We start from the raw sequence: 26,828 nt of genomic DNA on the forward strand, positions 1-26,828 counted from the left end.
TATTCTGTACTTCAGTCCCTTCCTTCAGGACAGGACTAAAGGTGCTGTCAGTGGTCACAGTTTTAACTTATTCAGTTTGCTGTGAAATGAGAGCCTCCATACTTTTTCTTTCCATCTTCTATCTTCTATCTTCTATACTGCCCGTGCTGTGCGGGGTTTCTCTCGTTAGTCAAGTCAGCTGCTGGAACTGGGAGAAAAGAAAACCAGTGGCAAGACCAGTCTGGATGTGGATGGGCAAACATAAGACATGGAACAACAGTTATGCAATAGATCTGAACTAATAAATCATCCATATGAGCCAATATTAGCCTACTGCAGATATATTGGTATCAGTGTGAATGAGGTATTGGAGAAAAGAGAGGGCAAACCCGGTTTGATGTAATTTAGAAACAGTGGCACTCTTACCTTTACACAGTTTATCCACCAGGGAGCACAACATATTTTTTTTTTAACTGCCATTACCCGGTCATTAGGTAACTTGGTCACACAAAATTCAAAGGGATCCATGTGATGCTATCAGATACCAAATATCAATATTTGTATCAGCCTCAAAAATCCATCAATCAGAATATACTGTAGATTGTCATTACAATCATATTTGTACATTTGAGACTTTTCACTCATCACCACATTAGAATCACAAGATGGCAGCTAGCTGTTTGTTTTGTATTTAAAATATGAAAAAAGATATAGCTATAAACGTATTAATAAATAGTGACATAGATTAATAAACCCAGTGGTGTGTCCTACGAAGAGATATCTACAGTATATAAGCCTGACATGTCACTATGAAGGCAGTATGGTCAGTAGGACATCGCTGACCAAGTCACAATATACATTTTTATTTAGAGCAGGTAAAGAATATCTGGCATATTATATAGTTTTGTCTCAAAGTGAAATTATGCTTCTTTGAAGATACATGCAAAGTCTCTGTGAACTTATGTTGCAGGTAACTGCAGGTCACAAATGCTTGCAGATCAGTTGATGGACACAGCCTCCCAATCTCAACATTGCTCATGTGAATCTGCACATGAATAAAGTTTATTGGTTGACTCCTGGAGGCAAATTCAAACCAGAAACAGCCAAACGCTCGTTTGTATTCACGTACACTCACATAGCCTGGAAAAGCAGTACCAGCATGAGGATGTTTCCCAGTCAACCAGCCTGCATTCAAAGTACCTCAGCCCTGCAACCTACAGTGCAGCCACTCATTAGCCGGCATTATAATGAGCAGCACTAGAACATGTTAACCTCAGTCTTAAGGTCAAAATAAGTCAGCAATTAACAAACACCAATCTAACACTTCAGGTTTCTTCTGGTGGCCTACATTCCTAAAGATGAGGGAAATGCACTTGTTCAAAACCGGTCACAGCATCATCTGGGTCGGGATCAGTAGGCATCAGTCTCCCAACAGGAAGCAGCATATATTTATCTAATTTATCTTTCGGTCTGTGTGACAATCGCAGGGTCAAAATAATTGTTTAATTTTTTTTATGGGACAACTCGTGGCCTGGCTCCGCGGACCGGAAGTTAACAGGTCGGATGTTGGTTAGCTGGAAAATATCAAGGAAGAAGGTTTTGTTTGTTTTCCCCAGAAAATGGCCTCAAGTCAGACATGGACATTAAAACGCTATGGACGTTTCATCCCAGGAGAGACACAGGGGAAACCCTGGAAGGTAACCGAGCCTGTTTTTGTTTTTTTTTTGTGATTTGACTTCACAGTAATTGAACAGAGTTACGTCAGGTATCTAAACTCCGTGTTCATTAGTTAACCCCTCGCTTTAGCAGCTACCATTTTAGCTTCAGCCCTTTTAAAGGTGTTTCTATAATCCTTTCACTTCCGTCCGGGTTGATTTATAGCATGTGGAGTGCAGAATAAACACGATTTTACGTATATTACTACATAAATATAATCATGTTTTTTTTGTTTTTTTATTAGTACTATTTAGTGCCTTGTAATTCCCGACATAGTGATACTGTAAATGGGACAAAACACGACAAGAAGGGTTTGAAAGGCTTCCTATTAAATGTAAAGTCCTCTCTTCTACAAGCTGTTTAAACAAAGAAAGATATAGTGAAATAAATCCCTAGTTAATGCACATTAGGTTTACAACCTCAAATGATCTCTGAGTTTAAAAGTAAAGTGAGCAAAGAAGGGTTGGAGGATATTATTTAGGACAAGATCATAATGCAGCATACAATATGCTTTTATTTGTAAGAAGAAAAAAAAAGAGTGTAAAGCTGTTTCCTTCCTGATGTATGTTGGAGCGAATGCAGGTTGAGTGATGAGACCTTTGTTTGAAGGTTTACTCAGTTCTGCAGTGATTCCCAGTCCTGTTTAAAATTCAGTTTTGGTACACACATGGCGGCCGATATGAAAACAAAATACTGGCATGAGCTTTAAGACAGAAAAACAAATCTCCAGAAATAGATTGAAAATTCAACAGTAGCTTAATCACAACAATGTGAAAGGGGTAAATATCTGTACAAGTTTCAATAGCAGCAAAAAAGATCATATATTGCTGTAAAAAATATCAGATCAGTGAGAAAATGAATGCAGGCCTCTTATTGGAGTCTGCGTGTATCATTTGACCTTCTGAAAAACTAACTTGTTGGAAAGTTTGATAAAAGGTAATGTATGTCGATACGTATCAGACAATACTGGTTGTAAAATTGAAAAATATTTATATTCCAGAAGATGGTGTCGTGGGAAATTAGTCGAAACGTAAATCTGTGTTATACTGGCCATGATAATATGGTGATATGTGGAAGGATTTGTGCAAGTCTATATTGCTTCATCATATCACACATAATCAGGTGTTCTGATTTTACAGTTATAATTTTTTTTTCTGTACACTTTGTCATTCAGTTTAAACTTGCCAGTGAATTGTGTTAAGTTTCAAATTAGTAGTCTTGAGCCTGGAAGACACATTGGAGATCTGGAGTGCTGTAGCAAATCAGGAAACACATGATTGTGGCTTTGGCTCTCATTAATTGTGTCAGTCTCTAGATGGCAAACTGAAACTGTATATTTAGTATGAAGACAGGGGATGGGCGGCTGTGAAACCAAAATATACCTACATTACACAATAAGCTGCATAAAAACTGAATAGTAGGCATCATTTCAAAACCATTTATTTAAAATGAGCAGGTGCATTTACAATCCACCCGTAAGACTATCACATTGGAGAGTGTAATACAGTACATAGTTAAAGGCAATTTTTGAGCAAGGAATTACAAGACTTTATCTGATTGCTGATATAATAACTAATTATTCCAAATACTATGATCTACCTTGGATAGAACACTTCACCATTGTCAGTGAAACTAATCATTAATTCATTATTGTTCTTTTTGTTCACCAGATATTTGAGGCAAAGAGCAATACACCTGAAATTGTCCTCACAATTGTGGAATCTGGGTACCTGTTGGTGTTGCAAGGACAAGACAGCTTGGTAAGAAGCTTATGTGGCTATGGATTGATTGATTGTTTGCTTGTTTTCTGTTTTGTTTCCCTTGATTGTTGCTTATGGCATGCACACAGCAGTGGTAGTGTAAAGATCTTCTTTTTTTTTTTTCCAAGTCTTAAAATTGTCAAGTCATTGACAAGTGTCAATTGTCAAGTGATTTGATATCCTACATTTGATTGACTATATTGTTGATTCAAATTATACAATTACACAGTGGAATCACAACAGTTTCATGTCTTCTGCATGAATGGTTTGAATGGTGACTAGACCCTCGAGGAAAAAAGAATAAAAAACAGACCCAGGTTGGAAATATCTTTATTATACATTAAAAAAAAAAAAAAAAAAAAAAAAAAAAAAAAAAAATCTGCAAAGATTCCAGCTCAAAATGTGAAGCTTCTTTAGATGTTGACAAAAGTGAAAATGAATGAATACATAGAAATCAGCTGTTCAGATTTGTTGTAGCTGTTCTGCAGGATGCATCAGTCTGATGTCCATTTCATGCACCATAAACTGCAGCAGTTTTCAGTATATGACAAAGTATTTTGCAAAGGATTTGCAGTGTGCTTTTAAATTAAATTCTATAACTCAAAAAACAATACATTGTGGCCATAGGTACTGTGCTGTGTACTGGGATTAATTTAAGTTTGCAGCCAATGTCAAACTCTGACACTGTAGTATGTCACAATTCGTATTGTTGGTTGTCCTCTCACATTCTCTTAATTATCAGCATTGGTGTTCCAAAATAATATTTCTGGTGTGACATTACGACTGTACCACTCTCTTAAAAGAAAGTACATGTATCATATACCACTACATCGTTGCTTTTTGCTTTTTTTTACCAACCGCAATAGCAGAGCCAGCTGTATAAATGTCAATATTCGATATTGAGTGATTGCCTGAATGATAAAGGTACACCGTTGGTAAGCTGAATGCTTTGACTTCTATCTCTTTCAACTCACAATTGTATTAATTTACAAGCCCTCTAAAGTTTCATTCACAGTCCAACCATATACGAGGTTTTGACATCTTACTTATGCTTTGTTTTTTACCAAGGATTGTTTGTGCATATCAAGAAAAGAATAGAAATCTAAATGTTAATGTAAAAATGGTATCATTTTTAATCATACCTTTCATAGTTCAATAAAAGGCTTAGAAAAGTCAACAGAATTTCTGGGTTTTAAATCCTGTAACAGAAATCTGTTTTCACGATATAGTGCTTCGATGAAGGTTATATGAAATGTTCTGCTGAAGAGCTTGGCATTTCTACTCAAATCTGAAGGGGTTTGACGGCATTGTTTTGGATGGTTGAAGCCAAATATTCTTCAGAAGTTTTTGGGTACAGACTTAAAATCACTTTTGGGAACATTTTCAGGTTCAGGCTCTCAAAAAAGCTAAATGCAGTTCAGGCCGCGTTGACATTTTGATTTTAGATTTTGAAATATTTCACTTGCTATTAAAGTTGGGCATTCAGACATAGAAGTTACCGCCCGCTTGCAGACAACAGAAATTTGAGGGACTACTCAATGTCTCATTAATGGTGTCCTGGCAGGAGACACAGCTATCTTGCTGTGCCAGGTTGCCGAGCCAGACAGATATTCAGGTCAGACTGCTTTCACTGAGGATGATAGACTGGTCTATTATAGATTGGTGCAGTGAATGCTCAGGAACTTTCAATACAGAGAGCTTAGGTCTGTAGGCTACGACAAGGTCTGAAGCAAACTTTTCAAATTGTCTTTGGACATGACTGATATTTGCCGTATTGGAGAGAATCAAAGGGTTACTGAGGAGCTTCAGTGGTCGCCTCAAAATATTCTTCACCAGACGGGGATTACCCGGAAAAGTAAAACCAGCTGTAAATGCTTTTATGCATGCTGAAAGCAATGTCTCTGTTTGTCTAAACACGCACGGGCAAAATATAGCCCGAGGGACAGAACCGGCCCACGGACCATCTCAGCCCACAACGTTCTCAAAGAACAAAAACAAAAACGAAAACAAAACCTAATAAGTCAATAAAAGGCAGCATCACATTAATGAATCTTGATGCAAATGAATACAGTGAGTCTGTACTGCTATTTTACTTAATTCCAACAGAGCACGTATTGATGCAGGCACTGCCAGTTTACACCAGAGCAGCTAAACTTGATGGTGTAACATCTCCACAGCAACGGCTCTCTACTTTCCTTGAACTGAAGGCTTTTCAGGCTTTTTTGTAAATGTACATAATTTGTAGTGTCTAATGACACAAATGAGGATAGTGACCGTGAGTTACTTGCAACTCGTGTCGTGCAGACACAGCTGTTCCTCAAATAAATAAGGTAATTCTCTCTTTCTTCCATCCAAAATTCTGCCATTTTAATCCTCCGAGAGCTTGTAACTGTGACCGGCTGACTTTGCTAAGAGCTGATTAGCTGATGAAAAGAGGTAATGTACCTTAAATTCTAAAACTGCCTTTCAGCTGTCTTCAGTCGAGCTGAGATGGGCCAGTTCACACTGCTGCAACTTTCACTGCAACCTTTTAAAACGGTTTCGCCTTGTTGTAAATCTCTGGTCTGAACTAAGCTCAATGGTGAGTATTTCATTTTGAGAATTAAAACTCAGTTTAGAGCCCTCACGCCAAGTCTGGCCACACCTTCTTTGTTTTGAACCACCAGGGCATTTGACAAGCTCATGCATATTCTTAAGTGTTGTAAAATATGTAATAACTACGAACCGTTAATTTTGTACAGCTAAAAAGTACAGTATATGAGGTTTATGGCATTGTACAACATAGTGCAGTTAACCTCTCTATTCAATTATATTGGCCTACGTCTTATCTACGAAGAATGATGGTATTCTCCATCTCTCCTGCTAAAGTGAATGTGCTGTTCATGTGTCCTACGTCACTGACTTTGGATACCAGTCAAGAGGAGAGATTGAGGCGATTGCACACTGACGAGAAAAAGCAACTAGCCTATTTTAAAGCAATCTGTCATGTCTACCAAATTTATAGTTTAACATATTATAACATATAAATAACATTGAGCATTATGAGTTTCAAGTTTCAACTCGAATGTCAAATATGTGCCCCTTCTTTTCCGTTACCTTTGAGGATGGCCCTGTGGAAAAAAATGGTCTGGTCTAAAACTTCCCATAAAAATTAAACTGGATTGGAGCTGGTGACTGTGAAAACGACAGAAAATTATTCACATCATTTTCATATTCATCAAAACAGTTAGTGACCTCTCATGCCCTGTATGAAACTATCTGCATTTGTTAGATTTCTTTGACAAATTTATTCAGGTTTGTCCTTTAATCATTTGGAAACAGCACAGTTGGTCACCTAGGTTTGTATTTTAATGAAACTTCATATCAATATCCAAGAAATGTGTCACTAATTGGTATATATTGAACAATTTGGATGTCCTACAGAAAACAAGCTTAGACACAGAATTGACACGTCTTAATCACATTTATTTACCAATGGATTTCGCACTGCCAACAGTGAGATGGGTCTCACCTAAATTACTAAACATGATACAGCTTTCAGTTTTAAAAATACGGATTATTAACATTTGATGTGAACTGATGGTGCTGCAGTTCAGAGCATTCTGCTGCCTAGTGCAGTGCAACTGCTTGATGGAAAACCTACATGATATAACTGCAAAAAAAAAGGCTATTGTTTGCTTGTTGGTTGTTTACCTACTTTTGTAAAAATGCTTCTCATAAGCCCAAAAGCTGAATCTCTGAGGTTTCTGAGTAAACAGAGACCCCTGCAGGCATTTTTGGGTACTTTCTTTCCCATATCAGACTCTGAAAACTATAATCGTCTCTTTTGTATTTTCTTATAATGCAGGTTTTTTTTTTTTTTTTTTTTTTTTTTTTTAATGAATTAGTGGAAATCAAGCAATTTCTTTTTTATTGGTATAGCCCAATAAAAAAGATTTCACAGATTCCTAAAAGTGTTTTTTATGAATTAACGTATACTGTTTTCTGTCCTGACTGCTAAAGATGTTATTTTGTTTTTTTGTTTTCTTGTCTTTTTGTCTTTTCGCAGGATGCAGTACCTTTGCTGTGTCGCTCGGACTCTCTTAAAGTACACCAGAAATCTGATAACCTGATATTTCGATTTACTGTGGAGGTGAGTCATGAGATGCATTTCAATCCCACAACGGGTAGTATTTATCTCAAGGTCCATCCTAATACCTGGGCTCGCTTCCCAGATCAAGACCATTACGTTCATTACACTTTAACAAAAAATAAAAAGTACTAATACACTATATTTTATTTATTTATTTTTTATGTGACAAACAGCGTCCTCATACTTCGGTCGCCTGAACATTAAATTCAAATATATTTGTATACCATGAGGTTTTTTTTTTTTTTTTTTCCTGAATGTTATGCTGATTTCACAAAAGAAACACACAAACCACAGATTGTGTTTTCATTGGCACAGTTTAGATTGACAGATACAGACTGAGTGTATTTGTGGATCTCCACAGGGACAGAGCCGCATAATGAAGATGCAGTTTGATGGAAGTAGCAGGGCAGAGGCCATAAATGAGTGTTCTAGTGCTGTGGAAAAACTGATGGAGTATGTGCCTGTCACTACTCAGGAAGACGCCCCACTGCACCCTAATCAGACCCCCACTGAGGTCCCTGCACCAGCGATACAGGTTGCCCAGGTCACATTTCAGTACATACCATTTTTTTTCCCTTCCTGCTGTAGAGTTTATTTGTTTAAATTGGAGCAGGATCAATCTTTTATTGTACAATATTTGTTAAATCTAACATGTATGTCAGCATAATGTAAACTCACATAATTGAAGGTATTATCAAGAGGGGTAGTAGTTCCTCAGTGTTGTCCCCACTAGATGGTGCTATTTACAACAGTCTTATTTTTAGAGGTGACAGACAGCTACAGTAGGTGGAGTGAGAAAGACTATTGAATTTACAGGAATCACCAGCCAATCACTGTACAAGATACGGTGTAGAAAACCGTACCCCTCCCACCCCCCCCCAACCACCACCCACCCCATCCCCCCAAACACACATTCACAGACAGGAATGTGGAGCAATAATATAATTCATTTATAAACACCACTATTAAAGTGACGTAGCCCTTCAGCCACTGAGAAAATGAGTTTTTAATATATTGCCCCTAACAGTCAAATTGTTGATTATCAAAACAAACATTTGTCCCAAAGCGAAAAACCACTTTCAACAAAACATTGAAGCATTAGAAATTTATACTGTATGAATGACATGCTTTAGGGACGAGATTGTTGTTGTTTCATCCTTCAAGTCTTTTCTCACGGCAGTAGTCCTCTTTTATTTATTTTCCATCTTGAAAACACTCAGGAGCGTACGGTTAATTACAAATTGGATTTTGAGTAAAACCTGCATGCAGTCCTTTCTGTTCCTCACACCATTAAACATGAAGGACTTGGAAAGGAACGGACTCCAACACTGGGGCTGAATTTGACCTTTAGTGAACAGACACAGTGAAGGAGTTCACAGTGAAGATGAAAGGGCTTTGAGGGGTGGATATCTTTCAATTAGTAATGAAGCCATTGATTGGTCTCTTAACCCTGTGGTGTCGTGTCATGTTTGTCGTATCTTCTTTTCTTCTTTGGTGGTGTCAGCAGACTTCCCAGGGAAAGGCTGCGGGAGTTGAGCCCGAGGTTGTTCGAGAATCTTTGTCCATCAGGCGTCTTACTCAGGTATTGCTTGTGAAAAGTGAGAGCCAGTAAACAGCAGCTCATCTAAAGCAACAACCAACAAAATTAAACATCCACTGTGCAACATGTTAATTGTAATTTTGTGTTTGAGCACAGTGCTTTTATTGCTTTTTACCACTTTACCACAATGACTTCATTTACATTTTACTTAAATCGTAAATGCTACTACTCAGCCTACTCAATCAGTTTCTCCCTTTTCATTTTTTTTTTTTTTTTAAATACTCTCTGGACCTCCCACAGCACTACTTGGGCGAGACCGCTGTGACTCTGCCTCAAGTATATCGTCACAGTTCTTTGGAACAAGGTGACTTGGAGCCCTTCCTGCGTGCTTGTCTGTTGGATCCTGGCTTTTATGCATTTGTAGAGAAGGTGGAGGGGGAGCTGAGGAAACTGCTTAAGGAGTAAAGAGTTTTAACAACAGCTGAAGGTAGAAAGGTCAAATTAGTGCAATGTGTCTTTTTTTTTTTCCTCTTATACTGTTTGTGTAGGCAGTGCTTGTTGGTGGTAGACTGTTTCTTGCTGTGCCACTGGTGTTCTTTGAAATGCTGTTACACATTAGTTCTTATGGTATATAGGCCAAAGAGGACGCTTTGAACGGTGTTGAATTTAAGCGGTTAAAGGATTTACAAAGCAAATAAACAAACAAACAAACAAAAACAAAAATCTGCGTTCATTTTTAAACTTTTTATTCCGAAAAAAAATATTGGTCTCACTCATATGTTTGATCGTGGCTATATACTCTGGTCCCTCAGTTCCCATCTTAACGCAGGTCCGTTTCCACCGCAACACACATGGATACATTGTATTGAAAGAGGAGTCATGCAGCTACAGCAGTGAATTTTGCTATGCCAGCTTCCAAGTGATCCCACAATATTAAAGCTTCACTGAGTAAAACAAACTGCCCCCCATATATCTATTTAAGAATACATATTGCATAGGATTATAGCCATGCTATACAGTTAAAGAGAGGGGGGGAAAAAATAGAAAATAAAAATCAATTGATGAAATTGGGAAATATAAAAAAAAAAAATATTTTTTTACAGATTTCCTATCATTTGAACACTCATACTTCAACATTTACAAGACACCTAAGTTACTCTGGAAAGAAAATAAAAATAATACACATCATTTTTGATAAGATATTTAAACACACAGTAGTCTTTTTCTGTAAGCACTCTCAATTAAATGTAAATACTGTCAGTCATTGAAGCCCTTGCTTCACAATAAAAGTTCTGTTAAAAGTAGACTTCTCGTCACAAATCAAATAGAACTAAAGAACCATGATATGCTGTACAAATTTTCAAGAATAAAACTATATATATATTAATAAGGATGACTCCATAAAAAACATAGGTCATTTTGGATGCAAAAAAAGCCACACGAGGGATAACAACAGAAAATGTCTATTCTGAGTATCCTATTGCGTAATTATCTTGCATGCATTGTACATGATATGTAATACAAAAGGGATCACCTCATTTGAGGACATGATAAAATGAATAAAGGAGACATCAACAGCACATTAAAAATGTGTACACCTTTGTGGTGGTTTTAGTCATTATTCGTCATCCTGAAATCTCCACTTAAGACTGAATAAGGCATGCTTAAGACAGCCATTATGTTCTTTTTGTTGCCAGTGTTATGCTGATATTGTTTCTCAAAAAATGAGACAGGATATGCTTTTTTTCAAAACTGCCCGGAGCTCCATCCACGTCTGATACCTTCATGTAGTCAAAAAAATGCAGTTTAGCCATCTCATCTGTGGAGAGAAAATCAAGAGAAGGTGTGACTATGGATAATCTTCACAGTGAGTTCTATATTTAGCCCACATCCCCTACAACTGTGTCTTACTTGAGTAAATTGCTTATTTTGTATTCCTCTGGCGAATGTTTTTGTCCTTATGGTTGTTTGTTGAATTTGTTTTCCTAGGAAAGAAGCAGTTATGATTTAGTGACCTAAAGGTAATAGAGTAGACATTCAAATCACATTAGCCAACATTTCAATATGAATTATACGTACAGCAATACAAATATTTATTGACTTACATGGGTCCGACTGGTTCATCATCTTTGACATGAGCAGAGAGAACAAAAGCAGAACAAAAATAGCACAAAGAAGTCAAATGTGAGATATAGCGTTGCATATTTCAGCACATTTACGGCAAATAATACTTTGCTGTTTGCACAGTTCTTCTTTGGAGTGAAAATCAACTCGAAACAACCTGAAATCAGCTACAGACAGCAAATAGTTTGAAAATGATCTACAGTGAATCTTATAATTGTTGAATAATGCAGTTGAAAGCACAGGTTTTTTGAATACTTGGCATAGTGGTGTGGCAAAGTCGTGCACTGGTAGAATGCTCTGACATCACAGACGTGGGAGTCAGTTGCTGAACAGATTATAGTGTATATGCTCGTTTGTGTCTGATCAACAGAATCAGAAGGAAAACACTGAGCAGGCACAGGAATGTGAAACTGGCAGCTTCTTACATTAAAAACATCTCTGGACAGAAACTAATGGCTGCTCGGGTAAAAACCCATCCAGGAAAAAAAACAAAAAACACTATTTGCTTTTAGGAAATGCTCACAAGTGACATATTTGGAGTAGAGTGGCAGAAATGTGCAAAAAAAAAAAACAAACACCTGTGGACCGTTCCCTTAAAGAGCAACTTTAACACCGAATATTGTAAACTTGACCTCACACACTATCTGAATCTCATTGGGTTTCTGTTCATTTCAGACTGAGCACATGTGTAGGAGGGTTACAGATGGCTCACTTAAAGCCATCTTTTAATTACACCCAGCAATTTCATAGTGATTTTAAAAGAGCCTGCTTCATGGGTGTGACTAACAGTGTAACTGACTTGGTATAAAAACACGCATTTCCTCGAAGCTGTAACTCGGCATCTGGAGGTTGTATCCACTCCCAACATTTCTACCGAACGTTGTAAAAATACACATTTTTAAGTAATATTTTGCTTTGTTGAACAAGAATATAAATTGTCATTCTGTCTCACTATAGAGCAGTGCAATAAATAACATACAGTACAATGTAAAAGTAAGAAATACTGGAGGAAGAGAAACTGGTGAATAACAGTGCATATTGTTGCGTCGGGTGAAAGGTCAGTTCCAAGCTCCGCAGCCTCTGGGTTGACAAGGTGGTTGGTGTTTTGCATACAGATGAAATGTGTCAACAGGTAAGTAACCAGTCACAGCGAGATATTTTCCATGCAGTAATAAGTCGAGGAGAAGCGGCATTAGCAGCATTCCATGGCATTAAAATGGAGCAGCTCATGGCAGTTATAGTGTTAGACAAAAACATGGTTCTGTGATCACTCAGAGGAACATCTGTGTTTGTCATATGTATACACCACAAAAGCTGTGTTTACTATTAGGGCTTTGCAAGCACAATAGCATACAGATGGTTACTGTGTGAGATTAATACTTGAACTTGAACTTGATGATAATCATTGTAGCCGTTGTAATTGTACTTTTTCCAAAAAATACAGATGTGGGTACAAGTTGCATAGTTTAGCATTTGCTATATTACATAAAGCGAGCTGTTTTTTTTAGCAAATCGTCACACAGCAAAATCTGTAATTTTAGCAACCGGTTTTGAAACACAGGATAGAAAGGTCAGCCTCTGCATCAGAGCCTTTGGCTGCAGAGTATAAAAGTGTTCAAACACGGCTAAGCCATCGAGAGACCAGAATTCATAATGCACACAGACGGGCCAAAACCTGCGGGAATGCGGGATGCTAAAAGGAGATTTTAGAGAGGCTGGGCATCATGAGCTGGGAGTCCTCATTCCTGATTTGAATGGCATAAACATGGCAAATATAATCTACCTTAATCGCTTCATTTTTTCTGGTAGATGAAACCAAACTACAGGCCATGCACAGAGCTTACTTGAGCCATGTGGTATGTTTATATGTGTATGTGTGCATGGATTTTAAGCAAATATCATAGTAAAGTGTTTTTGTTTGCTTTATATCTGGTTATCAAGTAGTTAAGAAAATATGGCGGGTCACAAACATTTTATGATTACCTTATATCATTTGAAAGAAAAATATTATTTATTATATTCCAATAAAGATACAGGTCAATAGCGTCCTTAATTTGGTAAAGAAAATATATAAATATATTGTAAACTTAAAGGACTATTCTTTTAGCTAACATAATCTGACATCTAGACAATGAAATCATTTGAAACATCAGTTTATATTATGTAGTTTCAATTGACGTTTACATTAATGAAATGATTAGTGGTTTGTGAAGCATTAATAAATATTACTCTGTACCCCATTAAATGATTAATGTCTAGCCTGTCACCCTAACCCTTACAGTGTGGTAAGAGCAAAGTGTGAATGCAGAATTGAAGCTGAAAATGTGTTTATTTACTTATTATTCCTTGCACATTTCATGTACTTATTATTGCTTTGACTAAGTAAATGAAAGTAGGCTGGACCAAGAAGCTGTATTTGTTTAGTCTGTATCAGAGTGTGGCGTACAACTGTTGCCCAGCTGGAGCGATTCACATTAGTGGCACGACTGTCGTGGCTTTGTATTTTGCTTCTAATGTTGTTTTCAAAAATGAAGCGAAGCCACATGAGCAGAGGTCAGAAAGAACCTTTGGTGACTGGAGATGCCTTTGGGCTCTCCAGACATTTACATCATGTCACATTCTTATCATGTGATTCAGTCTGCCTCCTAAAGCACAGGCCACTTCTTTGTTAAATAGAAGAAAAAAAAAGATCTGGTCTAAGGGGTTCTGGATTTGACCAAACTAATGAGCTAGATGAGCAAGGGCATAAGAAATGAACCCCAAATTAATTACGGTTTTACTTTTAGTTATTTTTTTTAATTCTGCGTTTGCTTTTGCCTTTTCTTTGTCAACATTCAATGTGGTTTTGATATTTGGGCATTTCTGCCTCAGGCTACAGATGCTTAGATGTAACCTTAACCAGCAGAGCTGAAGCCATTGAAGCTTCTTTTTTTTTAGTGCTTTAGCAGTCAAGTGCCTTTGTGACACCACAACTATATTGGCCTGAATGGAGGAGAGTGGCTGTAGATCACATTGAAAAGTAACACTTAACCTGCGATAGAGGACTACACACTGAAACAGGAGATGTTATTGAATGGAGCAGGTAGCAGTGTGTTACACAGTGAGTGTGTTAGTTTAACAAAGTCTTATAGGCAGTTTACATCCCTAATGTTGCAAGGCTTACTCTCCAGCTTTGTAATTTGAGTTCAGAAGAGTCTTCTGGCCCATACAGGCAGCACCATAACCTATTTAACCATTAACCAGTTCACCCAGTGCTATAGCATGTTAAGGAACTGGGTACATTTCGCAAGTTGGGGCCATAGTTTCTCAAACAATTGTGAAAATGAATCAAGACAAGCTGGTGGTTTGGATTTCAATATGTAAAAGTATAGAATATAGAATAGTACTTGTTCATCATTGCTAATTTGGTCAGATAACCTTATTTACTATACCCAAACAATGGGTTCAAACATGTTTAAGATATAATTGTTTTGTTCCTTTAGTTTCCTCAATTGATGAAGTTGGGGGTAGCTGGCTAGCATACTGGTACAGTATTTTAATTTTATTGCCTTTTTAATCTATGGTTATTAGCAAATCGCAACATTTCTTTATATTATGTATAATTCAAGCTCAATTAAACTGTATATCGAAATATTGTTGTAATATTATTGAATGGGTAAAAAAAAAAAAAAAAAAAAAAAAAAAAAAAAAAAAATCCTGATTGGTCCTTTAAAATGGCTAAAAAGGATGGCTCTTTGGAGATTTCCAAAATTGATTCCACCATTAATCAAAACATTTTACTCTAATCTGTAGATACATGTCAGATTTTATGGGTTTGACTTCATGGAAATGAATTGAGTCACGTTTTCATTTCACCATGGCTGGTGTAAAGTAGACCTAATATACTGTGTTAATATCTCAACAATATGTAATCAAAGATCATAATGTTTTGGATGGGCTGTAGGCTTGCAAAAACATACAAATTGACAGAAAGGGGAAAAAAATAATCTCCGAAACCATGCAGGATCTCACTTACCACCCATTAAGAATATGTCGCCATTTGGAAAGAAGGGGGAAAAAATAGTAACCAATTAAGTTAGGTATTGGGACTGATAGGTTTTATCGATAAAGGCTGAGAACCTGGCATGTTTATGAAAACTCTGCTATCACAAACAAATGCTCTATTTCCATTGCCTGTAGTGTATTCTACAAATAGCCAACTCTAGTGGTGAGCTGTAGCCCCCCTGTTGTTTACCTAGTTTGCCTCCATAAAGGTCATATTTGCACGCGTCTAACATGTAACTTATATGTGACAAGCTCCTTCCATTCTTCTTTTGTCACACCAAGAACAGGGAGGCAAATCCTTTGATAATTGGTCACTACAGATGCAACCTCATAGTTCAAAGTGTACTTGCATGTATAGCCATCCCTAAAATCTGATGCACTCCTCTTTTGATCACCTTATTGGAGGATTTTTGTACCTGTTGAAATTTTTTTTTTTTTTTTTTTTTTTTTAAACCTTCACTGATTTGTATGTTGAACATAAATAACATATATACGATCACAGTTTATTAGTTACAATTCTCTACTGTTAGTAACAGGAAAAGTTTTCTTACCATCAATAAAGTCGTCCGGCCTCTTGCGTTTCTCATACACAACGATGATGACTACTAGGATTATAATTTCTGCGAGCACACCCAGGAAAGGCCAAAGCGGCGCGAGATGACTGCGCACTCGTAGTATGGTGGTCTCAGCAGTGTTTCCAATCGTGTTGGTGGCATTGCATTCGTATAGTCCAGGATCTGTGTTTATATCCAGATTTAGTATGTTGAGCTGTGTGTAGTTGTCTCTGTTAGTGACGAAGAAGCGTCCAGTGGAGTTGTCAATGTCCTGGAACACAATGACAAGTTAATGTTATTAAAATAATATTTTAGAGTAGATATACTATAAAGTAGATATACAGTGTACAGAAGCATGCCCTCTATCATGTCTTTCAGGTCTTATTGTACAGAATATACAGTATATACATTTACCGTGTAGGATGTTCCATCCACTTTACGCCATGTCCAGGTGGGATGTGGGTAACCAACAGACTTGCAGTACATCATTGCATTTTCTCCCTCGTTTTTATTTTCACTTCGCTTATGACCAGTGACGTCAGGTCTTGCTGGAAAGGTAAAATACATAGATAAAGTCCTCATCGTTAGGTGAGTTGGCAGAAGTCAGACAGTCAAAGGAGCGTTTAAACTCCTACCAGATGGCACGAAGAAGGAAAGCATGATTGGCTGTGTTGGCTGTGGTAATAATGTGTGTTATTGAGGTGTCTCGGTAAGAGGTGGAGTGTATTTATGGGTCTTTGTGGTAAGGTTGATTCACTGAAGTGGCTCAGTTTCTTTGGAGTTTTTTTAGAGTGATTGCAGGCGAGAAGAATCACTCTTGGCTCTTGGCAGATATTTTCAGAAATCATACATTGGTTTGCGTCATTTAGTTAAAGTCATGTCAGGACATCATTCAGTATCTCACACAGAGGTCATTGAGTGTGTGATGTATTGCACATTTCCAGACTTAAATTTTTCCACTTATTGCTACCACTAACGGTTTTTATAGTGGGATGTTCATGTGTAAGTAAACAGTTTACTTTAAAAACACAATCATTTTAGCTCTGATTTAGCCCTGATAAATTACAGCTTCCATGAATCGTTGACATAAGCATGCCGTCAAAACTTTATGGGGGCTGTAGTTGTTAGATTTTATAAAACCTATGGCAAAATTATTATTATTTTATTTCATTTAATATTTTATTGTAGATAATAGTAGTATGTTTTATAAACTGATGCCCATTTTGCCTAAAAATTAAGACCACATAATCCAGTATGACATTTCACCTTATCAAACAGATAAGATGAACTCTTTATGCAAAGCTGCATTGAATTTAGAAGAACAGAGATTTTCTGAGGAGAAGGGTGATACTATGGCTTTAATTAAAAATTAACATTTTGGATGTGCAGTCATTCTGTGAGCATGCCCTATACACCCCCACCCAATCCCTGCATGGGGAATATCACTCTTCAACGAATAAAAGGCATTTCAATACAATTCATAATGAGGTCATGGAAAAGGGGTATCAGGATGATACGAGAGCCTCCAGATGTTCCCATTCAAAATAATTATACAGTGAATTCCACAAAAGAGGTTTTGAGCCAAAGAATAACAGGGTAAATTGGCTCTGATTAATGAATTAACTGATAATGAAAATGAAGCACAGAGATAATTCATTTATTAAAATTCAGCCATATGTCATAAAGCTTTGCAACACATGCCAAATCACACTGATCCATCAATAGAGCAGTCTCTCTCAAAGGTGAGACTCATACTCTGAATTTAACTCTGCGCTGCATCAAGAAGATAACTGTCCCTGCTTTTCCACTAATCCTCAAAATTACAATAATTCCTTCCATGCAATTAAGCAGGATAAGGGAGAGGCCTGGAGTGAGCATTTTTCAGCTGCGCATTGGATAATAGAGCAGGAGGGGTCTGAGCTCTTCAGTGACATCATTCCACTCTAATTATGGTGTGCACATGCTGTCTGAGCAGGGGAGTGGCCAAGCTCATTTGTGCCTTATCCAGACTGTATTATGCCAGTGACTGACAGCACAAAGACGGACCCCCGAGTGACGCTAGCTAAAACGGGCAGAAACCTCCATTTCACACTCCTGACTGTGATTATTCATCTCTGTGCTAGACAGTGGTAAAGGGACATGAATGTGACTGGGGTGAGAGCAAGGTCATAGCTGTTAGAAGAAAATAACAAAAAAAGTTGATTAATGCGACATCAGATGTGAAACAGTTGTTAAATTGAATCTTTCTTTGGTTGCTTTCTGGATTTTACTAGTGTTTATGTAGCTGCAGCACATGTTTTTCATTTGTGCAAAATTGGACAATCACATTTTTTCTTTAGAAAAATGTGAAATTATCAGGATGCAAGTTAACGTTTCTTACAGAGAAACGTGCTCTGCATTTACCAAACTTTGAGGAATATGAGGTACCAAATATGTATCTGTGGTAAGCTTAGTATCACAGACAATAAACTCCACTCCTGCCACAGAGATGGCTGGGACCGGATTCAGAGCCTTAATCCTACAACATCACAGAACTGTCCATCTGTTGCCTCTGAGCTGAGTCCTGCAAGGATGAGTGTGCCAAGGACACTGTAGGCGAGGGATCTCAGTGAACTGCTGCCAGAAGCGCAGTGCAAAACTGGCTTGCTTAACAGTGGGCTTGCTACCTGGGTCACAAAATATTTCAAACACCTCTATAAATTACAAAAGCATTTAAGTACTGAAGAAAATGCTTTGTTTAAATCCAGCGATGATGCCTACTCCGAGCATCAAAACACCATTATTTTATTATTTTAAGATGGAATGTCTAAAAAAAATTAAAGGACAAAATCATGCATCATCAGTTAAGTGTCTCACTTTTCCTCCAGGGGGCAGATAGCAAGCCTCAACAGTCAGAGGCCTGCAGCCACGTTATGGCTCGGACACTTCAGTTTGAATGGCGATGAGTCCCGTCATCTCACAATCCAGCAAAAACAGAGCACACACGGTCATCACCCACGTTGCGCAATCAGGCAGCGCTTTAAGACAGCCGCGGAGTAAGAGGTAGGGCATTCTCAGCATGCTCCATAGCAATGCCACAGCAAACTGGCTTAAGCACTACACACAGGCAAGCTTCTCTTGAAGAGGGTTTCACTTACCCTTCCTCAGAGAAGATTCCTGATTCATGTCAAAAGCTTCACTCAGTTTGAATGAAACCAACACACTAGTTCTCTGGTTGGGTTTCCTGCTTTTACATTCAGTGCCCTAGTTAAATTTCACTACTTTGACCATTGTTAATTCTAGTAAATGAAAAACCAATCAACTCCCATTAAATCACCATTCTAATTTCATTTCTAAGACTCTAAGGATGCCTCCTAGTGGGCCTTGTGTGTTGCACGTTTTGGAGAGCGTGTGCAACGCCTGTCCATTTTGCTAGACTGTTGTCTCAGTGAAAGCCAAGAGTGACAACAGCCTGAGGAATGCTCCCTGTCATCACCACTGCACCGGATGAATTCAAACAGCTCTGTCAAGAAGGACTCTCTTCACAGAGCTTTGGGTGGTTAACTTTTCTAGGACACCTTTATCTCCGTTTCTCAGCAGAAAACCACAGATGACTTTACCGTGTCATCACGTGATGAACTCTATTTAAGGCAAGGGCTCTTTCCGAATTTGAATAAACAGGGAGGAGATCAGGTAACACAGGTACAGTTGTTATGATGTCACAGAGAAATCGTACCTTTTACTTCGATTGTTGCATTTGCATTTGGTGCCGTTTCAAATGTGTAAACACACATGTATTCCCCAGAGTCGTCTGCCCGAGGTTTATTGATTCTGCAACAAAATACAAAACAGCAAATTATTCTGTAATTGAATCCACCCGTCACTCAGTCACTGTAAATAGTCAAGTAAATAAAGACAACTCATTTCAGTTTAACACTGGTAATTAGTTTGGACTACAGCAGTGAAAGCCTGAAGGAGCGACAAGGCCATGGGAGACAAAATGTTGGCATTGTGTTGTTATATTACAGAACAGCAGCTCTGGATTCTGCAGAGAAGGGCACCACAGGCATTTTAGCTGTAATCTTCAGAGTATCACTGATGTAATGTGACAAGGAAGTGACCAATTGGTCTTATCTTGTGGCTAGTGAGAGTCTGTGGCATGTCTATGGGGGCGACAGTAGCTTTGTGCTCCAATGGTTATGCTGTGTGACAGCAGGAACTAATAAGTAGTTGGTACTTAAGGCAATCACAGAGTTTACTTTTTCATTTCAAGACAGATGCATAGGTAAAGTTGCAGATCTGGGTTGAGGTAGTGATGCAGCATCACGTTTTGAAAATGACGTGGGAGAATTCAGGAGTTATCTCAATTCTGATTTCAATCAGTGGTGGTCTGTAAGTATATTTAGAAAATAAATATAATAAAATAAATAATAAATAAAGGTACCTATCAACTACCTAAGACACTATAGTTTGTAACAAACTTTGAATTAGCACTATTTCAATATATCACTGATAATGTAAAACCATAAAGCTGTAAAACATAAAATGCTACTACTAAATGAACATGTATTGATATTCATAGTGGCTCGCTAGTAAACCATCAGTTATAAAATTTGCTATATAAATACATTATTTGACATTTTTAAATCAATTCATTATACGCTGTCAGTCTCAAAAACAAGGGTCAAGAAATGCGTTGTCATGAAAAAGAACTCAAGCCTCGAGCAAATAATGTTCCATCAAAGTTTCGAATAATATGTGTTTATTAAATGCTTCTGTAACTGCTTGAAGATGACTGTGTGTACGAGTTAGCTTTGGCAAGTGGTTGTCTCTCCGGCACCTGTGGAAACTGAGCAAAAATCAGCACGCCGAGTGTATGTTATAGAAAAGGAAACATCACCTACACTTAGTCTACGATCAGACTGCAGGCAAATCGGATTTGTTTCTCAAATCAGATCTTTAGGACAGACTGTCCACACTGTCATTTAAAAGTGAGCGGATCGGATTTGGTGTGTCCAGACATCACCAACCTTTCTGCATGCGTTGCTGTGGAAACAACAAAAACGCAGCGACACCAGTAACGCTGATTTCCAACACAGAAACAAAGTGCCAGCAGACTATTTATTTGGGCATCTGTCCACAGACTTTTGTAGTTGTTGTGCTCCATAGCGCCAAAATCTCCACTCTCTAATAGCACTTTGCGAGCGGTGGCATAGATCCTGCTCACTCTGAAAATGACGTTGTCACCTGCGTGTTGCGTTGCGAGTGATGCAAGGAATCTGATCTGAGCCAGCGAAGCTTCCGGACTGAGACACATCTGTAGAAATCTGATTGGAATCACATTTCTAACCACCATGTGGTTTGGATCTGGTTTGCAAAAGTCGCATTACATGGTTTTTTTTTTTTTTTTATTGTCTTGACTTTCAAAAATCAATCTGAATATGACAACAAATGGATTTGGGCAGGCAGTCTGAACAAGGCTTTAGAAGCAAGCAACTACAATCAATTAGCAAAGCAGAAAAATAAACCTGTATTATAATTTCTGAAAATGTGAGCAACACTCCCCTTTCCACCTCAGAGCTGATAATTTTAGTACATAGCCTTTTTCTTTGCAAGGTCCTGTTCTCCAAGAGTTTCACCAAACCCCCACTGAGATAGATTTCTGCTAGATTAGCTCAGTTCTGTTTCCACTTGTATAACTGCTTCAGTTTCACATGAAACATTTAGATAAATTGTACAATTCTTATTCAACTCTCCATTGCTCAGAGCACTTCTTGTCTGCATTCATTGTCTCCTCTTCCAAAATGTGTCCCACTCACACCATGGGGGTAAAGCCATTTAGTCACCTGTACGCTGTGTTCCTCTGCTCTGTCCGTGTGTTGGAGATCTCCTGTCCATTCTTCATCCAGAAGCTTTCCTTGTGAGGTGTGTGGGCAGTAGTGAGGTTACACTGCAGGGTAACTGGCTTATTAGAGGTGCCCGCTGAAAGGATGGTCTGATCAGAGGCATTGATCTTTGGTTCTGGAAGACAGAGACAGTCAAAACTTATCCCAGAACTGGGGCTCAAAGATGTCTTAATGCTTCATCCTTGTAGCTCTAGGCTGTATGCTGTTTTATGCTGTGTAGGAGGGTTTCTATGACGGGAAGTTCACACAACAAATAAACAAAAAGCGTAATAAGTACATGAAACCGCCGGAATGCCTTCTATTGACCATTTGTCTAGTACTTTTGACTGATGAACTACAGTGATATACATTAAAGCTACATCGAATTATTAATCAAATATGAATTTTGACTGTCGCACATTCTCCAGGGGGATATTTAACATCTGATATCTGCAGTAATTTTAATATTTCAGTCTGAATGGGCTCTTAGAGATGTCCTACTGTAACCGTGCATATAAACATCATCAGAATGTAAAGAGCACATAAGCCATGTACTTGGGTATCAGGGGCCTCATATAAAAACCATTGTGTACATACAAAACAATATGGACTAAGTTCTACTTAAAAGCTAATATTTATAGAGCAAACTTTATCTTGGAAAACAAATAATCGTACCTCCACGAAGGGCTAAACAGTCAGGCCAATAGTCTTATGTGTTTTTGCCTCATTAATAACCTAGTGTTATACTACAACTTGCCATTCTCCAATACAAACCCTGAATTTCCTGATTTAATTTCAGCTCAACCACATTAAGTTGCATTGGACTTCTTGTGGGTTGGAGAACAGACTGTTGATTTCCGAGCAGACTCCTGCAGGGTACATTTCTAAAAAAAAATTGAATATTAAAATCTTCTCACCAACTACAGCTATACTTCTTTTTCAGATAGCATTTGTACAAATTCAATTCCGTTAACACGCGACAGTGCTGCCAAGGGCACACAGAGATGATACTGGCAGTGGCAGACTGCCACACACTCTCCCTTCTCACCCTTCAAATCTTTACCACCTAAACTCAACTGTGAAAACAAGAGCAACACCTATATACTTAATTTTGGAGTTAAATACGGTAGTGTTTTATAGAAACTGAGTGTGATTTTTTTTTTTAATTTGTTTTGTTCAGCTTCATAAGCTATGTACACATGATTAACAAATACCAGGCAGTGAGTGTCCCCATGCCTTAAACAACTGGTGCAGTGAAGCAGACTGTCGGATCACTCTGAACTTTAATTTGGGAAATTGTCCGCTTTTTGCATTAAGAGCTGCTGCAGGCATCAGCCTCTCAAACTTTGTAGTGTGTGTAAAGCCGCCTCCATCCACATTGACCATTTATGGTTAATTGTGGGAGGGTAGTGGGTGGAATATGAATCTCATCTTGTTCGGTTGATTGTGACATAGTCTTATAAATGAGGCCCCTGGGCTGACGATTAACGTAACACTGGACTGACCTTGGACATTTTACATTAGCGCTGAAAGAGTGCGTAAACCTTTAGATTGCTAAACACACTCAACGATACCGGGGTCCATTTCTCAAGGACGATCAGGGAGCAGGAGGTGTCATCTGAGAGCGAGGCGCCCTTTGCTTTGCCTTGAGCAGGGAGCAGGAAGCCTCCTCCACACTGCCCCTCCTCCTCCTCCTCCTCCAGGGCAGGCCAACCATGGCAACGATGGAGCCCCCGAGGGGAGGAGCAGAGAGGAGCAGCATCATAATCCTACTACTGCTGCTGCTGCAAGTCCACTAGCAAGGCAAAAGGGGTGAGAGAGGGGAAAGAAGGGCTACTGAGACTAGCAATTGACTTCTTTCGGCATTCACGGCTCCCCCTCTTCCTGTGATTCTGTATACTCAATAGCAGAAGGGATATCTCTCCCCTCCCCCCTTACATCTCTCTCTCCCCCACCAAGCAGAGCCACATGTACTATTAATAGTATCTTTGAGACATGCATACACACACACAACATGAGGTACATAAATTAACATTTAGCAAACACAGCACAGTGGTCCACAGGCAATTTAACCAGAAGGTTGTTTGTAGGACACATCGTCACAACTTAAAATGTTGTAACTGCTGGATTATGTCTCACCAAAGATAAAATGTTGCTCTAATGAGTCAAGATGTCCTGAAACCTGATCCCCCTTTTCTCTTGCTGGTACTCTAATACAGTACTACATTGATATTGATGTCCAATTAACTGACATTTGACAGTTTTGTTTGAATATTAAGCAAAGTTGCATTAATTTGACCAAGCTGTATGAATTCATTTACACTAACTAGGTGAGACATACTGACCAACTTGGCAATAATATAATATATATGTGTATATATTAATTACAAGGCAAGGCAGGTCTCAAATCATAACATTGTAGCACTTTACAACACATTATATGCTATGTGCCTGTAACTGTCCTCGTAGAGAATAGTGGGCCTTCTGAGCATGTGGTTGAGCTAAATGCTTTGAACCACTCTTTAAAAGGATATGCAATTTTCAACACCTTTTTTGTCTAAATTAAATTGGCACACATTTGTGTTACTTTGCAGTACAATAAGTAGAACTGTTTTAGAAACGTGCTTATTTTGAAAATTCTACTTCGCTTTTAGGTGTACAGTATCTCTGTACTTCAAAAATCCAGTAAGAACTATTGTGCACAATTACTTTAAATGATACTCCACTCAAAATCTATGTGTATGAGTACGAAACACTAACCACTCTGAAATATGTCTGTAAAAGATTTGTAGCATAGAAAACAGCTGCGTTGTGCCTGAATTCTTTGTGGGACACAGTGAATTCCAGAAGGGAAATGTTTTCATGCTGGAAAAAAAAAAAAATGGAAGAAATATCCACAAAAATCTCTCAAACCACTTCCAGCATTCCGCATTTACTTTGTGGATGTTCAGGAAGGTTGATGAAAAGAGGTTTGACGCAGAAGCTGTGTACTTAGCCATATTTTGGTGTAACAATCAGCAATGATGCAGGATCCAATGGAGAAGTCTTTACAGACATTTTGAATGCTTCTTTTTTCCAGCACGAAAACTTACCGTCAAAGTTAGTTGTGACATGAATGAAGCAAACCAGCTGCAGTTCTTTGTTAAAGTAATAGCGCAAAATTTGGGGAAATGTGCTCATTTGCTTTCTTGTTGAGGATCAAATGAGAGGATGCAATATATAAAGTTACAGCCAGCTGCCTCGCAGTTTGGCTGTGCATAAAGACTAGCAGGGAAATACCTAGCCTGCAGGAAATCACTGCTTCTAGCCAAGAAATAGTCTGGCACATTAAACCACATTAATACGGCCAGCGTTTTTTAATGGATTTCACAAACATGTTAATTGGTGAACTTCAGAGGCACTAGTTTTTACCTGTGGACAGAGTCAGGGTAGCTGTTTCTGCTTTTCAGCCTTTGTCTCTAGTCTTCATGCTAAGATAAGCTAACCAGCTGCTGGCTGTAGCATTCAGTGGTGGCACGTGAGAGTGGGGTCAACGTTTCCCAAAACATTGAACTATTCCTTTAATATGAAAAAAAAAAAATGTCAGTATAGATTTGAATGCAGTATCACTTAAAGCACACGTCGAAAGTACATATTAAAAAAGATCTCCAGTAGGATCGCATTAAATTCCACATTAAAATTGAATTTACTTAAAAATCCAAATTAGTAGTAGTAGAGTAGTAATTCAAAAACTTTGTAATGGAAATGAAAAACTGCATATTTTGTATATCCATAAATATTTACTGATTTTAGGTATACTAATATAGAGTGATTCACATTCACAGATTAAAATAGAGGGTCAAAGCAAGACAATTTAGCATGTGTCCCGAGCTACAAACTATACATTCATATCAAAGGGCTATAGTGCATAGCCTGTAATATGCATGTAATAACTTCGATAGTACATGTATATGCAAAGAACATTTACTCCTCAGTAATGACAGAATATGTTTAGTGAGGATCTGAATCGTGTGACTAAAAGTAGGAGAGTAAGTAACATGTAAATGAGACAAAAAAAAACAGCTGCTATCGTTTGGAACCTTTATAAGAATGGATATTGCAAAGAAAATCAAATAAAGTGAACTCGCACTAAATTTGTCAGTCCAATCTGATGAGCCAGTGAAAACCAGACTCCTCTAAACTTCTCAGAGAGCTTCATTATGACTAACAACATTCCACATCTCCATGTGCTCCAGTGGGCAGAGCGCTGAAGCATGCACAGATTAGAAGCGTCCAGTTGAAATTCAGTTTGTTTGAATGTTTGTGTGCATAGAGCAGAGGGTTAAAGGATATAATGTCATTACTGATTCACAGTCACACACTTAACGGCTGAGAAGGCACAAGGTAACACATTGCACAGGCAGGCCCAGAGAGGGTTGTTGTGTTGAAGTGAAATCTCTGTCTCCTCTTAACGGAAAATGAGACACTCAAGGCCCCCGCGTGGTCGTTTCCTTTATTGGATTACCACACACAAATTTGAAAGCAGAAAATGTTTGCTTTTATCAGGAAGGAGTTGACAGCAGAAATCACTGTTTTACACCTTAACGGATCCCTCCTTGTGTCTTCTTACAGTCCCATTTACGCTGTGCCCAGAGTGAGAAAGCCAAATCAAATCAAAAGCACCATTACTTCAAAGCACCACTAGGTTTCCACTGCGTTTAGCAGGCAGGGCTTTGAAGTAAATAAAACAATCCACGCAACGCAAGAGACACAACATAATGTTAAAGGAGTAAGTATCACAAATAAACCTAGGAGTAGGAGATGGGGTGAAATTAGGATACAGAGAAGAAGATAATGATCAGAATATTGTAAAAAGGACACGTGAGACAGTAAGAACAAAGATTTGGTAAGGGAGGAAAGAGGGAAATGTAGACAGAGACCAAGTCAAGTTCCTGGGTTTGTGGTCATTTACAACAAAATGCTCAAGGGGTTTTGGGAGAGACGATATTTAGTGAATTCAGTGGAAGAGAGCATACATAGTTACCAAACAAATTTAATATTAATGAAATCAAAACAAAAGGCAACCACTGGCATAAGAGATTTAGACAATTAGAATATGTTTTCTGTTAAAAAGCA

At 38.2% G+C, this 26,828-nt stretch overlaps 2 protein-coding genes across 3 annotated transcripts in view; one reads left to right on the top strand and one right to left on the bottom strand.

Moving 5' to 3' along the window:
* The first annotated feature begins 1,598 nt into the window (after window positions 1-1,598).
* On the top strand, window positions 1,599-9,592 carry rec114 (REC114 meiotic recombination protein). The gene is made up of 6 exons (XM_069173439.1): window positions 1,599-1,676; window positions 3,366-3,455; window positions 7,504-7,587; window positions 7,949-8,122; window positions 9,092-9,169; window positions 9,428-9,592. The coding sequence occupies exons 1-6, from the start codon at window positions 1,599-1,601 to the stop codon at window positions 9,590-9,592; spliced, it is 669 nt and encodes a 222-aa protein (XP_069029540.1).
* A 264-nt stretch (window positions 9,593-9,856) lies between these two features.
* The window catches only part of nptnb (neuroplastin b), a 32,261-nt gene continuing 15,289 nt past the window's right edge, over window positions 9,857-26,828 (bottom strand). For both annotated transcript variants that reach the window (XM_069173438.1, XM_069173437.1), the window contains 7 exons: window positions 21,675-21,849; window positions 19,565-19,659; window positions 16,264-16,397; window positions 15,847-16,120; window positions 11,233-11,254; window positions 11,039-11,112; window positions 9,857-10,946 (listed from right to left, as the gene is read on the bottom strand). In XM_069173438.1, coding sequence (XP_069029539.1) covers window positions 11,052-11,112; window positions 11,233-11,254; window positions 15,847-16,120; window positions 16,264-16,397; window positions 19,565-19,659; window positions 21,675-21,849 — 761 coding nt within the window. In that variant the 3' untranslated portion in view covers window positions 9,857-10,946; window positions 11,039-11,051. The remainder of the gene's footprint in view (window positions 10,947-11,038; window positions 11,113-11,232; window positions 11,255-15,846; window positions 16,121-16,263; window positions 16,398-19,564; window positions 19,660-21,674; window positions 21,850-26,828) is intronic.

Source organism: Embiotoca jacksoni, unplaced genomic scaffold (assembly GCF_022577435.1).
Source record: "Embiotoca jacksoni isolate LCO1_2020_lvr unplaced genomic scaffold, fEmbJac1.0.p SCAF_6, whole genome shotgun sequence".
Classification (NCBI taxonomy): domain Eukaryota; kingdom Metazoa; phylum Chordata; class Actinopteri; family Embiotocidae; genus Embiotoca; species Embiotoca jacksoni.

What these genes read in the sequence shown, in the direction of transcription:
- rec114 (XM_069173439.1), top strand. Translation starts at nt 1,599, where the DNA reads ATGGCCTCAAGTCAGACATGGACATTAAAACGCTATGGACGTTTCATC. An exon ending in TGCAAGGACAAGACAGCTTG is followed by an intron (nt 3,456 to 7,503) that starts GTAAGAAGCTTA and finishes GTCTTTTCGCAG; the next exon opens with GATGCAGTACCTTTGCTGTG. An exon ending in TATTTCGATTTACTGTGGAG is followed by an intron (nt 7,588 to 7,948) that starts GTGAGTCATGAG and finishes GGATCTCCACAG; the next exon opens with GGACAGAGCCGCATAATGAA.